The sequence below is a fragment of the Vipera ursinii genome, assembly GCF_947247035.1.
Source record: "Vipera ursinii genome assembly, chromosome: 3".
Classification (NCBI taxonomy): Eukaryota; Metazoa; Chordata; class Lepidosauria; order Squamata; family Viperidae; genus Vipera; species Vipera ursinii.
Window position 1 is genome coordinate 83377029 of NC_139516.1, and position 15416 is coordinate 83392444.

Here is a 15416-nt window from a genome sequence, read left to right on the forward strand (position 1 = left end):
CTCATATGTACTATAACTCTCTGTATTTGTAGACTAGTCCAACCCAATGAAGAAAACAGAATATATAATTACTAGGTGACTAATAATAATCCACAAATATATAACCACCTGACTTCAAATGACCACTTGTACTGTAAACTATGCACTTGGTGTGCAGAACAATTACTGGAATTTTAATATTATATATCAGTTTGTTGGAGAAATAATGAGGATGATTCTTCTTTAAAACACATATTTTTTTACAATGTCCTACACTTACTAGTGAATTAAATATATTTGTGCAACAAAAGCTAAATTTTTCAGAGGATAATATTCTTTTGAAGTACATACCTAGTATATATAATTTGTCAATTTGACAACATAAATGGATTCTCCACACTTTACTGTGGACAAAAGACTGATACTGCAGCATTGAAAACATAAATTTATAGCACCTTTCATTCAATGAAGACTTGATTGCATTTGCTACCTGAGTGTTGCCTAACCAACGTAGACTTTGTATGGATTTTTTTTAAAAAAAGACTTTCTATCTTTCCCCCTCTTTTCTTTAACAATGTATTTATTTCTAACACAATTATCTTCATGTTTTGTTCTTTTTCTGTTTTTTTCTGTTATTATTTTAAAAGTAATAAAAATAAACAACGAATTACATAGAGCTTATGGTGAAGCACTGAAAGTTATATGTAAGTCTGAACTTCTGTAAAAACTGAAGAACAATTTTGAAGATGCCTTGAAGAAATCCAAGGCAATGATTACCAGAAAGCTTATCTCTAATTCTTATTATTTATATTTTTGGTAAGGGTATGTTTCAGCTTCACGGAATTTTAGCATCAATATAAATTTGATTACCAAGTACAAAGATACAGAATGTCAGTAGAAATTGATTTACATGAACTAATTTATTCAAACTTGTGGCCCTGAAAGATAAGCAAATGGACAAAACGTTAGATCAGACTGGCTAGAGATCAGACTTTAGGATAATGGAATTCTAGAAAACATGAGTTCTGAAGACCAGCTAATGAAAGAAGACTCTGAACCAACTACGGTAAGTGAGTCTGCAGAATCCATTTTTGTTAATAGAAGCTGTCCCACTATAAATGACAGATGACGATGGTGTTCTGGAAACATCACAATAACCATTTTTTCCAATATCTTTAGAGAACTAATGCCCTACCTCCACCCCAATGTTATCTCTTAATTCTGGATGGAGGAGAGAAAAATACTGAGCCTGGGTTCAGGAACTAACTAAAAAGATACAACTGTTGCTATCCACTCAGATTTAATTAGATTTATACTACACTGCTCCTTCTTGCTGGTAATGACCTACAAAGCCCTTCATGGCATGGGTCCGGAATACCTCAGGGAGCACCTGCGGCCGGCATCAACTTCCCTCCGCCCAGTGCGCTCCCACAGAGAGGGCCTCCTCAGGGTGCCACCGGTCAAAGAATGTCGACTGGTGGCCCCCAGGGAGAGGGCGTTCTCTGTGGGCGCGCCGGATTTATGGAACCATCTTCCGGTTGAGCTCCGGATGGCGCCCGACCTTCGCTCCTTCCGGCGTGATCTAAAGACCTACCTGTTCGAACAAGCCGGCCTGGCCTGATGGGTGATGGGTTTGGGTTTTATTGCTTTTTATGTATTTTAACTTATTGTTATAGTTTTTGGGCATCTTGTTTAATCTCTTTTAACTTTTGTATTCTTGTTTTTAACATGTATTGCCCTGTTCACCGCCCTGAGTCCTTCGGGAGAAGGGCGGTATACAAATAAAATTATTATTATTATTATTATTATTATTATTATTATTATTATTATTATTATTATTATTATTATTATTATTGCCTTCCCCACGCCAGATCTACATGGTTCTTGAGTCTGTTTACAACCTGAATCGCTTCAACTCTGCTAAGCAGAGACCGAAAACATGCAAAGTATTTTTAAACGTAGTCTCTTTCATGAACTAGAGATCATGCTTACCAGCTGCTAAAGAAACACAGCACTGTTCTTTTTCTCCCATAATCTCATTCAGCCTATAAGGGACATCCTTTAAGGCAGGAGACTGAGGTGGCAAAGAAGGATATTTTCCTATTCCACACATCTGGACTGAGCCCAAGGAAAGATGTTTAACAAACGTTGAACCGTTCTGGACAAAGCTATAATTTAAAGCAACAGCATTTCAAGTCCATACATTTTCAGATGTCAAGCTAGCAAAGAAGCACTGAAAATACAACCATAAAAAAGTACAAAAGATAAACTATAACAGAAAAAAAAAAGAAAAAGAAGAAAAAAAAGGAGAAAAAAAGGAAAAAAAAAAGTTTTGGGATGCTATGTATGGTAATAGATTTTTTTTTTTTTAATTTGGAATTAATGGACAACTTACTACAGAGGAAGAGGAAGAAAGTTTTGTGGGTTAATGTGGGTTAATTTGTGTAAGAACTATTTATTAATGTGCAAATCAGAATATGTTAAGGTAATAGTGAATTGTGGAAGAACATAGATGGGAATGATGCTAGTTTTCTTTTATTTTAGTTTTTTATATATATTTAGTATTATTAAGGATTGGTTTACTATATACAAACTAGAGAGTGATGGATTTTAGAGTTTATAATTGTTAGTATATGATTGTTTATGATTGCCTTTTAGATATATACCTTGTATTTTGCTCTGGGAAGTCGGGGGGGGGGAGGCGGGAGGAGGGGAAGTGGAGGGGGGGAGGTAGGGGAGGGAGGAGGGGGAGGGGGAGGGGGGGAGATAGGGGGGAGGTAGGTAGGGAGGGGAGGAGGGAGGGGGAAGGGGGGTTTTTTTTTAAAGGAAAATTGTATTTTATAAAACTTTTCAATAAAAAAAAAAAAACTATAACAGAAAAACCTGTATACCGTAATTAAAAAAAATGACACTAGAATTATTTTATTTTTATTTATTTTATTTTAATTCCATTTATATCCCGCCCTTCTCCGAAGACTCAGGGCGGCTTACAAGCTTAGCAGTAGCCTTCATTCTATGTACATGCCTGCTTATTAGGGCTTTCACACACACCCCAAGCGGCATTATTACAAAGTCAGCTTAATTGCCCCCAACAATCTGGGTCCTCATTGAAACTTCAGTTTTCTGGATCTTGATGCAATGGATGCTATTTACGCTGTGACTGACATGGCTTTTGTAATCATGTCAAATTAAATTTGCATTGATATATGTCATTTGCATAATATTGTAATCATATGCATGACTGCATGATAATGTTATCACAAAATGACACAAATATAGGTGATGACCTCTTTACGTCTTGGAAATTTATAAAGATATTTCAAATTTGTCCATTATAGAACTTTTGTATTATTATTAGAACCTTGGCAAAACAATATCGTTTGCCAATTTCCTAAGTGCTGTAAGAGAGGGTACCAAATACACATCATCCTTGGAGAGAGCATTCCATAACCACACCACTTGGGTACAAGATAGTTAAACCTCTGGCAATATGTAGGGCAGGCATGTCAAACTCGTGACGTAGCGCGAAATATTGGGACTTTTTCCCCATTGCCGGCAATGGGGTGGGCACGGTTTTGGCGTGATGCATCTGGCCAGCGGGCCAGACGTTTGACATGCCTGATGTAGAGGATCAAAACATCCTCTCCTTTAAATAACTGGGCAGATTCATAAGTAAGACAGTGCCCCAGATAATCAGGCTAGAAGCCATTTAGGCCTTTAAAAGCCAATGTCAACTTTTTAAACTGTGCCTGATAACCAGTAAAATTCTTTCCATGCAAGCTGCGTGTTATATTTGTGCCACTGATTAATAGCTTAGTCACTGCATTTTCGATAGACAGCAATTTCCAGTCACTTCTTAAGGGCATATTGTGCAATGAAGAGCTGCGGGTGGCACAGTGGTTAGAATGCAGTATTGCAGGCTAATTCTGCCGACTGACAGCAGTTCGATTTTCATCGCCTCAAGGTTGACTCAGTCTTTCATCATTTCGAGGTTGGTAAAAGGAGGACTCAGATTGTTGGGGGCAATGTGCTGACTTTGTAAATTTTAACTGGGGTTTTATTTTCAGGGATAATTTAATCTTTTAATTCTCTTTTAACTTTGTATTTTATATTGATGTGATTTTAAAATGCCCTGTAAACCGCCCTGAGTCCTTCGGGAAAGGGCGGTATATAAATCTAATAAAATCTAAATCTAAAATCTAAACTGCTTAGAGGGGCTGTAAAGCACTGTGAAGCGGTATAGAAGTCTAAATGCTATTGCTATTGTAAACAAAGTATGGAAAGTTGTCAAGGTAGGCCAACTTAGGATCAGAACTGATGCATTAACTATAGCTCTGCAACATGCTCTTCCTACAGGCCCAGAAAGTTGGAGACAAGGGAGGCCTGAATCAGGAGTTCCCAGTCTTGAGAAGACTAATATGTAAAAATAGCATCCTAAGGCCATCAACAGATTTATCATGTATCCATTAATTTGAAAGAGCAAAGTTTAAACTCTAAGAAACTACAGTTGGCAATCGTAATTTAGGTTTTTGGCTTAATTCTTATCTGCAATATAGTCTTTAATTTATCCAAGTCATAACTGGGAATATTCTGCCAAGTCCAGCTAAGAGAAGATTTAGGTATATGAATACCTAATTAACTGCTGCAACTGAGGCCTGACAGTTCCCAAATTATGAACCTAGAATGCAATTTCATTTTTGAAAATAGTTACTAAATCCAACAGTAATCTAGGGTTGTCTAGATTTAATTTCGGTTTGTTCCCATTATTAAGATTAAGATAACATTTAACATTTAATTGTTTTCATCTAGTTGTTGAACAGTATCAATGACAAAATAAATCTTAAGGGGAACCACAGGTGAACGAACAATAGTCCCCAAGAAGCATCTTCATCAGATGTTCCAACAGAAGGACAGGAACCACCACAAATAGTGTATCCTACTTATCTAATCCTTCCATGATAACACATTCACTGGTATCATGCACATTATATGATCTTAAAAAAACCTCACTAGTTATGAACAGTATACTGACAGTTCACTGATCACATCAAATAAAAGATGTGTGAATGAGTTATCACTTATTAGTCACCTTACATTAAGCTGACATTCTGCACCAAGTGAAACACATTATACTTGCATATACATTTGACTAAGTGTTACCAGGCAGAAATTAAGAGATGACTTACGGGAGATGTATGTAAAGTTGTTCTATTTTACTTTAATTAATATAGGAAATAAAGGAAATATTTTTTGAACGCAGAAGATTATCCCAGTGGCCATAATGAGTAACCTTGTGCTTTTAAAGAAAAAACAGATGAAACATTCAGAAGTATATACCACTTTGTTTTTGACACAATCCAGCAATATCATGTTCTAGCTTTCTATAGCTATACTAATAAAAACAATACCTGGACATCTGTTTCCACACCAAGTCAAGAAGTGTAGTATATGCACCCACTAATATGGCATCAAAATAACATGGAATGAGATAACGAGGGACCCGCTTCAAGTAGATAAACATTGCTTTCAGCCACTTCCCAACCTAGTAGTTGAAGGAAACAAACTGTAGTACTAAATTTAAAACTGTAATTATAATAACAAGTGCTGAAAGTTACATTAATCCTTCTTAGATAATTGTAAGCTTTCAAGGTTACAAGAAGAGTTCATCAGGTAAATTAATGTATAACAAATGAATATCTATTGACAAAGAGAATTATTTTTGTGAAGTTTAACTTACATCAGAGCAAGCTCCAGCACGGGAAATTAAGCGATTGCTCACATAATCAATCATCCAATCTCCAGCTCTCAAATTACCACAGAAAGGATGGCCCAAGTCATTATTTGGTCGTATTTCTGCCATCACTGACATTATTCCTGAGGATCCACAGAAATATGGTTTTGTAATACAGGTCATGACATGCATCATCATGTTATTTATTTATATGCCTTCCATCAGGGGCGTCCAACTTTGCCAACTTTATGACTTGCAGATTTCAACTCCCAGAATTCTCCAGCCAGCCAATTCTGGGGGTTGAAGTCCACAAGTTATAAAGTTGCCAAGGTTGGACACCCTGCCTTAATTCATACTGACTCATATTGAGATTTCAAAAACAGACAGCTTTGAAACTTATATATTTCTGAAAACGGTAAAGATTTAAATTTAATTCAAAGAAAAATACATTAGGACGTTTATATAGACTTAAAAACACCCCTCTTTTAACAGTGTATTTATACTGCCTTCAGATAGCCTACAAATTTATAAAAATCTTAATTTCTAAGGTGTAGGATTACAAATATTCTGCAAAATTATCCTATATTCAGACATGACAACAAAAAAAGGTCATGGTTCTTAGACTTATGTCTGAATTTCACCACTTTATACTGTGATTTATGAGAATTTATCAAACAGGGATATTAAATCACAGTTTGAAGCTATTTTGAAAACTCACATTTAAGCTTACAAAAATTTATAGTTAGTATGAAAAGTTTAAATAATCAATAATATATCATTCTCAAAAGAACAACTAGGGTTTACTATGTGTTAGCCCAGTAGCTTTGATTAATGTTCCAGTATTTTTCTGTTTTACTAACTTCTAGACAGGGCTTTTTTTCTCATAGAATGCTCAGAACGGAGTTCCGGCACCTTTTTTGGATGGAACCTTGTAGGGTAGGCAAGGCGGGCTGTATGACACGTGTGAGTTCCGGCACCTTTTTCTTTTACAAAAAAAGCACTGCTTCTAGAGATCCTAAAAACTGAGAACTAAAACAGGATGGAAGTATCAAATATTGACCAAAAAAGATTGCATGGATTTTATTGGATCTATTTTACTTATAGCACAATACGTCACATGAGTTCCCCCAAGATACTTTTTTGGCCCCTGAATCTGTGACCTAAGATTTTTGACGGTTTCTGCTGTTTTGAGAAGAAACATTTAAGAACTATAACACTGGTTTTAAAATAGGTTTGATGCAGTTTTAAAAACAATGTTTTAAAAAAACAAAACCCCAAATTCACTTTCTCACGTACAAAAGGGGAGGGGAATCAAAGAAGTTCCTGGCCCTGCTCATCCAAAAAAATGTGGACCTTGGCTAAGAATAAAAGCATACAGAAAGTTAAAGTTTGAAATGAAATAAAAAATATATTAATTATCAATTAGTTTGAGACAAAAACATGTAGATTGCTTACCTTGAAGGCCTGCATATTTAAGAGGTGTCCAGTTTGGTATGTCATAACATCCTCCACCATCTTCTTGTTCTTCTGCATCACAACGATACAGTACCTGATTTAGGTCTGCTAAGCTTAATTTTGATGCAATACTGAGAAAAAAACCATAAATTAGCTGTTACCAGCATGCAAAAGTGGTTATAATGTATGACTTACAGGTAGTTCTCAAATTATGACCATACTTGAGCTCAGTCATAAGTTGTTGTGGTCATAAATCAAGGCATCATATAACTGGACCTGAATTTTCAACATTTTTTTTGCAGTGGTCATTAAATGAACACCATGGTTGTTAAGCAAATTAATTTTCCCCTATGGGCAGTTTTTGCCAGAAACTGGTAAAAACTGTTGCAAATTGAGGTCATGTGACTGTGGACATTGCAAACAGCTGTAAAAGTGAGCCAGATGCCAAGCACCCGAAATACAATTGTGTGACTCTGTATTTGTATATGTGTGTCTATCCTAACTTTAAAAATGGATGATTAGTAGCTTTTGGAGTGTCTGTCACAACTTCCAAGGGTTGTTAAGCAATTGGTCTTAAGTCAAGGACTACATATATGTTGCTACATAATATCTAAGCCATAGTTCACAATAAAATGGATGAAATGGTATAGGGCTTCCTGCCTGAGCAGGGAGTTGGACTAGATGACCTCCAAGATTCCTTCCAACATCATCATCATCATTATTATTATTATTATTATTATTATTATTATTATTATTATTATTATTATTATTATTATTATTTATTCCTAAGATGTGGTAACAGGATGCATTCAAGACATAGGCACACTGCCGAGCTCTCCAAGAATTCTCTCACCAGGTTTTATTCAACTCTTATCAAGAGCTGATTACAGATTGTCCATTACAAAGGCATGAAAGTGAAATCTTACTTTGTCATGCCAAAGTAAACATTTTAATCTCTTTATTCAGCTAAATCACGGATACATATTATAATACAATCCATCAACAAAGGACAAAATAATGTGCCAATCGTATGATTATACTAAAAATATTGCCTCTTGCACTACGGCTCCAAAAATATAACCTCTACCTGTTATTTGTTCAGGAAGAAAATGCAAAAAGAAGCTTTCCTCTGGGACTGAATTTGGATAGATGGATTTCCCAAGGATTGCAGTGGGGAGAAGGGAAGATAACATTTCCACTCCCTCCCTGCTGTGATTGTGCGTTGGATGAATACATCCTACCAGTGACATTTAATGAAAAATACCCACATTCCTTACGCACAACTGTGATGACACATTCAGCATAATATGTAGTTCAGTCTGAGAGACAATAACACTCTTTGAACAAGATTGGCAAGAGGTCATTGTTAAGCACACTAATGCCAAAGTCTGAATCATCTGAGTGAGACTTCCTTTCAAGAAAGTGTGCACAGAATGTCCTAGTAACCATTACCTCTTTCTCTAAGGTCTAAAGCAGGGGTGTCAAACCTGATCACATCACGGGCCGTATCATGATGTATCGAGATTTGTTTTGCTCTTGCGGGGCCGAGGTGGGTGTGGCGTGTGTGGGCCAGATGCGGCCCATGGGCCGCGTGTTTGACATGCCTGGTCTAAAGGATTAAGGGCCAAAAGTAAAGGTAAAGGTTCCCCCGCACTCTAGGGGCCGGTGCTCATCTCCGTTTCAAAGCCGAAGTGCCAGCGCTTGTCCAAGGACGTCTCCGTGGTCATGTGGCCGGCATGACTGGATGCCAAAGGTGCATGGAACGCTGTTACCTTCCCACCACAGTGGTCCCTATTTTTCTATTTGCATTTTTACATGCTTTCAAACTGCTAGGTTGGCAGAAGCTGGGACGAGTAACAGGCGCTCACTCTGTTACGCGGCACTCGGGATTCGACCCGCCAAACTGCCGACCTTCTGATCGACAAGCTCAGCGTCCTAACCCACTGAGCCAAACATGCTACTGTCTTACTAATTCCTCATGGCTGTTTTGAACACAGAGCAAGCAAGGAAGACACTTGCGTAACTTTTTGTTAAGCTTCTTGTTAAAGTTTCAACTTAATTCTTCTTGTTAAGTTTCAACATAGAGACAAGCTTACATTGAAAAAGGGGTTTTCAGTATAGCTTCTGAACCATCATCAGGCAGACTTCCGGATTTAAAGTGAGGACTGAACTGGATTAGATGATTACGAAGTACTCCTACAGCATCTTGTGCCTTTGGATCAAGGCTAACTCTACAACAGTAGCACCAAACAAGAGATGTTAGTCTTCCATTCCAATAAACTCCATACACTCCATAAAATATTTTGTACAATGGGTAGAGATAACTGCTATTTACCTAAATATGATCACGCTCCCTGGTGTAAGCTTTTCAAATTCTATTTCTTGAACAAATTCATTAGGACCTTTTGTGGCAACTGAAGCTTGCTTTATTATTTTACTTTCCTTGAGCTAACAAGAGAAGAAAATCAGCCGAACGCAGGTAACTGTTAAAATTGCAGGGAGGGAGGGAGGGAGGGAGGGAGGGAGGGAGGGAGAGAGAAAGAGAGAGAGAGAGAGAGGGAGGGAGAGGGAGAGCTAACCTGTATGTGTTCTCTGAGTTCAACTGTATAGTCAGGCAACCCATTGATTGTATGATCATCCTTTTTATAAGGATCTGCATTTCTCTCAACAGTCCTAGCTTCAAGAACTACTTCTTCAATTTTGCCTACAGGAACAAAAAAAAGCAATTCGTATGCCACAGTGGGTAAAAATGTCGTAATTACAATTAGTAAAGGACTTGAGTAATAGCCAGCCATACAATACAAGAGTTCTTTACTATTCATTAGCCACAATGCAAAATTGTCTGATTTCAGTTTCAAGAAGTTACTTAGTATCAATGAAGAGTAATCATAGACTGTATCCAGGATGTGAGAGAGGTGGTTATTATTGAACTCCAGGTCAAGAACAGAAGTAAGAATTGAAGGTCATACAAATCCTATTGCATGGTTATTTGGCATACATTTGTATTTAAGTGTAAAACATCTATTTTTCTAATCTCATTACTGTTTTATCCTCCTTACATTCATTCTACGCTCAACTCTATAGTCCAAAATATTAACAAGCAGCAGAAGTATTTAAAATCATTAACACAGAGTATAAATAAGGAATTATTTTATTTTAAGCTATCCACCTTCCCTTAAACTCTCAGAGATATTCCTATATTACATTACATCATGCTGCCATATAAAGGGGTGTACATTACTTCTACACCATCTGAACTATTTTGGCTTATCTATACTTGCTTAATACTGTGCTGTTAAAATTTAAAATTTTAGATACCAGTACTAAAATGTTTTTCCAAAGGATGTTCATCCAAATATGGGTGATTGATGAGAAGTCCAAATGTCAAAGATACTATATCTCAGTAAGTTGCCTCAATGTACTAAATTATCTCTACTGATTACAGATAGTCCTTGACTTATAACCATTTATTTAGCTTCTGTTCAAAGCTACAATGGAACTAAAAACTAAAAAAGTGACTTACAACCAGTCCTTGTGATTACACAATTGTTGCACCATCCCCATAGTCAAGTGAACAAAACTCAGGCATTTGGCAACCGACATGTATTTACAATGGTTGCAGCATCCTAGGATCATGTGACTGCCATCTTACCAGCCAGCTTCTGACAAGCTAAATCCAACGGGGAAAGCCAGGTTCGCTTTACAACTGCACGATTCAATTAACAACTGTGTGATTTGCTTAACAGGCATGGACAAAAAGGTAAAACTGAGTATGATTCGCTTAACAACTGCCTTGCTTAGCAATGGAAATTGTGATCCCAATTCTGCTCATAGGTCACGGACTATCTGTAGTAAAGTAACACGTGTGTCTGTGCACATGTTCCTGAGAGATGGCTCATTTATTATTATTTATTTATTTATTTATTTATTTATTTATTTAACTTGTATACCGCCCTTCTCCCGAAGGACTCAGGGCGGTGAACAGGGCAATACATATTAAAAACAAAATACAAAAATTAAAAGCGATTAAACAACAATGCCCATGAATAAATTAGTACACATTAAAAAAGTTAAAACAGATTTATAAAACCCAACCCCATCCCATCAGGCCAGGCCAGCTTGTTCAAAAAGGTAGGTTTTGAGATTGCGCCGGAAGGAGCGGAGGTCAGGCGCCATCCGGAGCTCGACCGGAAGATGGTTCCATAAATCCGGCGTGCCCACAGAGAACGCCCTCCCCCTGGGGGCCACCAGTCGACATTCTTTGACCGGTGGCACCCTGAGGAGGCCCTCTCTGTGGGAGCGTACTGGGCGGAGGGAAGTTGAACTCTAGGAAGAAGGATCATAATGCGTAATATGGCCAACCATTAATACGGCCTGACAGTATTGTACCAGCTGCTACCTTTTAGGCTTGTTGGAAGGACAGAACAGAGATAGAAATAGCTGCTTGGGATTGATAAGGTTACCTGGAATACACATTTGAGGAACTTCTTGACTATAGGCAGAAGTCTTAGGGTTTCTGAAAGCTGTTCGAGAAACAGCCACAACAGACTGATGTGTATTAGGGCAATGTCTGGTCACAGCCACAATATCTTCATCAACTTGGTCTACAAATACCTAAAAATGTATTTTGAAAAAAATAAATCAGATGATGAGTATATTTTAAATTAATACTAATGTCACAATTCTCATTTAGGGCATCTTAAGGCAGTTGTCATAATTTTCAGAATCTATGAACAAGAGGACATTCATGATTTTAATGTGAAAGAGAGAAAGGTAGTGAGATACACAATAAGAAGAAATAATCATAGAGTTAGTTAATCAGTAACATCATTTTGGCTTTTGGCTTTCAGTGAACATTTAGAATCTCATTCCTTTAATTAAAATCATAAGAATTCTCTTTCATATAACTTGTTCCTAGTCATGGAAAAGCCAGTTACAGGCTTTCAGATAAATAAAATAATCATAATTCATTCAATATTAATAATCGATTTCTTGATTTTCTTTGCTCATAGCTGGACAAAAATTGGCAAAGCAAAAAAATCAAATAAATCAGGATTCTGGTTTCCAGCCATGATTGTAATAAGCCAGTACTCATAGAGAAGTAATTGTGGATTTAAATTATTTTATTGCTGATAATTAACTACAGTATATTCTTACAATCAGTCTACCCATCTCATTAAGCTGACAATTATTTTATAATTTAGTCTGCTACATTCAAAGAAGGCATCAAGCCATGGTGCCCAGCTCAACTGTTTCCAGTCTCCCATTTCTCCTAACCATAACACAAGCTGTCCCAGTTCTTGCCTGATTAAATCCTTTAGCTCCCAGTTCTTGGTGTAATCTGTTGATAGCTAGCCTTCCTGCTATGATTCCAGTCTTAAAATTAACTTCACCAGGTTTTAACTGTGTTGCTGCTGGATTCCACTTTGCATAAAATCTTTCTTCAGAGACCACGGATATCTGGCAATAAACAGAAAAACAGTAATTCATCATCTTTTCTTTGCTCAAGCAACTTCTTCAGACCATATTGTACATGTTTCAACATTTAAAACTTTTCTACATTGCTTCTTATAATTTAAAAGACAATTACATTTTTTTTAAAAAAACGTTCAGTTAAAAGTGAGGATCTTTAACATATGTGAAAGATGTTTCTAAGCACCTGGTTCAATAAAAATTGCTTTTGCTTGACATTAACAACTTGAATGCTAATCATTTCACTCTGAAGGATGCCCATCTGCCCATGACTTTAGATTGATCAAATTATGAAGTGCTGGCATATCAGAATAAACACTCTGTGGAATCCCTGGTGCTCTCTTGAGCTTGGAGCTTTTCTTAGAGATGTTTCATTAGAGCTGTGGTAGCACAGTGGTTAGAATGCAGTACTGCAGGCTGATTCTGCTGACTGCCAGGGGTTTGATCTTCACTGATTCAGTCTTCCATTCTTCCGAGATTGGTAAAATGAGAACCCAGATTATTTGGGGGCAATTGCTGACTCAATAAACTGCTTAGAGAGGGCTGGAAAGCACTGTGAAGCGGTATATAAATCTAAGTGCTACTGCTTTTACCAAACCAGGTAATATTATCAAATAAGGGTGAAGTTTCATTCTCCAAGCTTGTGGGTTTGTTTCCGAACGTTTTGTTACTAGGCTAGGTAACATCTTCAGCCGAGCTTAGGGAATGTCAGTGTCAGTGTTCTGTTTATAAGGGCTTCAAGTGTGGCTGTGTCAAGTGAGGGTCTTGTAATAAGTCAGGTATGAGTCATCAGTGAGAGGCTTGTGATGGGTCTTACGATAAGGAAGTTACCTCAGGTCAGGGTCACTGGGATGGGAGGAGGACGTGGGCTTGAATGGGTTGGTTAAGGGTCGCTGCTCTCTCTGGCTGGCTGTGCGGTTGATCTGGATTCTGAGGGGTTCATAGGCTGGTTGTAGGCCGATGTGTCTGTTGATGGAATTGCTTGTGGAGTGCCAGGCTTCGATGAACTCACAAGCGTGGTGGGTGGTAGCGTGGCCGATGATTTTAGTGTTGCCCAATCAAACGGTATTGTCTGGTGGGTAGAGATTAAAGATTCAGGTTTGTGGCGTTTTGACTGCCAGCCGGTGTTTGTGGAACCTGTTTTTTAATTGACATGATGTTTGTTGGTTGCAATCATTACAGTTTATTTTGTAGATTACATTGTTTCTTTCATCCTTCTGTAACTTGTCTTTGGTTCTGGATAATTCCTGGCAGAGTGTGGCTGTGGGTTTGTGTGCTACTGCTATGCCTATGTATTGCTATTCCCATTTTATGTATAACATTTCATGATGTTACCTAATTTGGTAATAAAATGTCTGCAAGAAAACAACCAAGCTCAGAGAGCACCAAGAACCCTGAGCTACAAATATTCTCTTGTGATCATCCCAACATGTACAAGGAGTGCCCTGTTTAAAAACACACCTGATGCGGCACTAGTTCATCGTACCCTCTAGTGCTTCCTGTAGCACAGCAAGCCATGGAAACGATCGTTGAGCTGGGAAGGGCATCATAAGCAGATCGATGCTAGCAATAAGAAATAGGGATACAAAGGTCAAAGCAGTTCTGAATTCCAGGATATACCTCTTTCTGCTCTAGGCTCTAGGCTCCATCCCAGGACATTTCCTTAAGAACTTCACAACATTTGGGAGTAGAAGGAATCCCATAACAATAAAGTCAACTCATGCTGATCATGAATCACAGGATTTAATTCAATGCATCCAAGAATGTGGGTTGAGAAAGGCTGCCATGTGTAACATATAAAAAAAGCCGAATACTGGAAAAGAAGTGAAGTGGTGTTTTTTTTTATGTTCGTGAATACATGCCATCCAGCAGAGCTTGGAAAATAAGCCAAATTGATATCCTAAAGTTCCCTCAATCCTTTGCCTTAGGTAGCATGCTTGCTAGGTGATGGGAACTGATGTCCAGGTTATTTATACATAATTTTACTAATGCTGATTTATAAATTTGGCACCCAGGGAAGTACACGGTGGAATGCAGGAGTAAGGTAATAGTCTATAGCTTTCATATATCTCATTCACATGAGACTTAAGACACATTATTTGCTGCTTCAGTTCACATGATATATCCTATCTGTATGCAAAATAAGGAAGATATCTCTTAAGCTTTGTTTCACAGAAATTTTGTATGCTGGAAATCTAGAATCAACAAGGCAATCTACTCTGGGCTCCAGATCAATTAAGAAATCTAGGCTTAATTCTGTTGGGTATTATTACAGATTGTACTGTTATAGAAACTAAATTGATGTTGAATTTAATAATGGCAGCAAGACTTTTGGTTTTGCAATACTGGAAGAAGGAGGAACTGCCTACCATAGAAGAGTGGACTTTAAAAGTTTCAAACTTGGCAGAAATGGCAAAAATTTCAGCATATTTGAAAGAACAATCGGAACAGAGATATATTTCGGAATGGAGAAGATGGATCGATTATATTCAGAATAAATATGGGACTAAAAATTTTCATTTAGCATATGAATGAGTATTAGAATTATAAGATGTATTATTATTTAGTTATGTTTAAGTGGAGTTAAAGTGTGATAGTATTTATAGATGGTTAGCATATTTTAGCTCAAGTTTGTTAGAGGCAATACCCTGCATTCAGCTCTGGGAAGTGGGGGGGGAGGGAGGGGAAGTTGGGGGGAGGGGGATGGAGGGGAAGTTGGGGGGGAGGGGGAGGGAAGGAGTTTATGCTTAAAATGTATTGTAAAACTTTTCAATAAAAA

At 37.5% G+C, this 15416-nt stretch overlaps 1 protein-coding gene across 2 annotated transcripts in view; it reads right to left on the bottom strand.

Moving 5' to 3' along the window:
• AGL (amylo-alpha-1,6-glucosidase and 4-alpha-glucanotransferase) overlaps nucleotides 1-15416 on the bottom strand; it is a 59986-nt gene that overhangs the window by 23571 nt on the left and 20999 nt on the right. For both annotated transcript variants that reach the window (XM_083360481.1, XM_083360482.1), the window contains exons 14-23: nucleotides 14099-14200; nucleotides 12470-12625; nucleotides 11629-11779; nucleotides 9745-9869; nucleotides 9501-9613; nucleotides 9262-9396; nucleotides 7166-7296; nucleotides 5717-5853; nucleotides 5388-5521; nucleotides 1972-2147 (exon numbers count right to left, since the gene is read on the bottom strand). In XM_083360481.1, coding sequence (XP_083216607.1) covers nucleotides 1972-2147; nucleotides 5388-5521; nucleotides 5717-5853; nucleotides 7166-7296; nucleotides 9262-9396; nucleotides 9501-9613; nucleotides 9745-9869; nucleotides 11629-11779; nucleotides 12470-12625; nucleotides 14099-14200 — 1360 coding nt within the window. The remainder of the gene's footprint in view (nucleotides 1-1971; nucleotides 2148-5387; nucleotides 5522-5716; nucleotides 5854-7165; nucleotides 7297-9261; nucleotides 9397-9500; nucleotides 9614-9744; nucleotides 9870-11628; nucleotides 11780-12469; nucleotides 12626-14098; nucleotides 14201-15416) is intronic.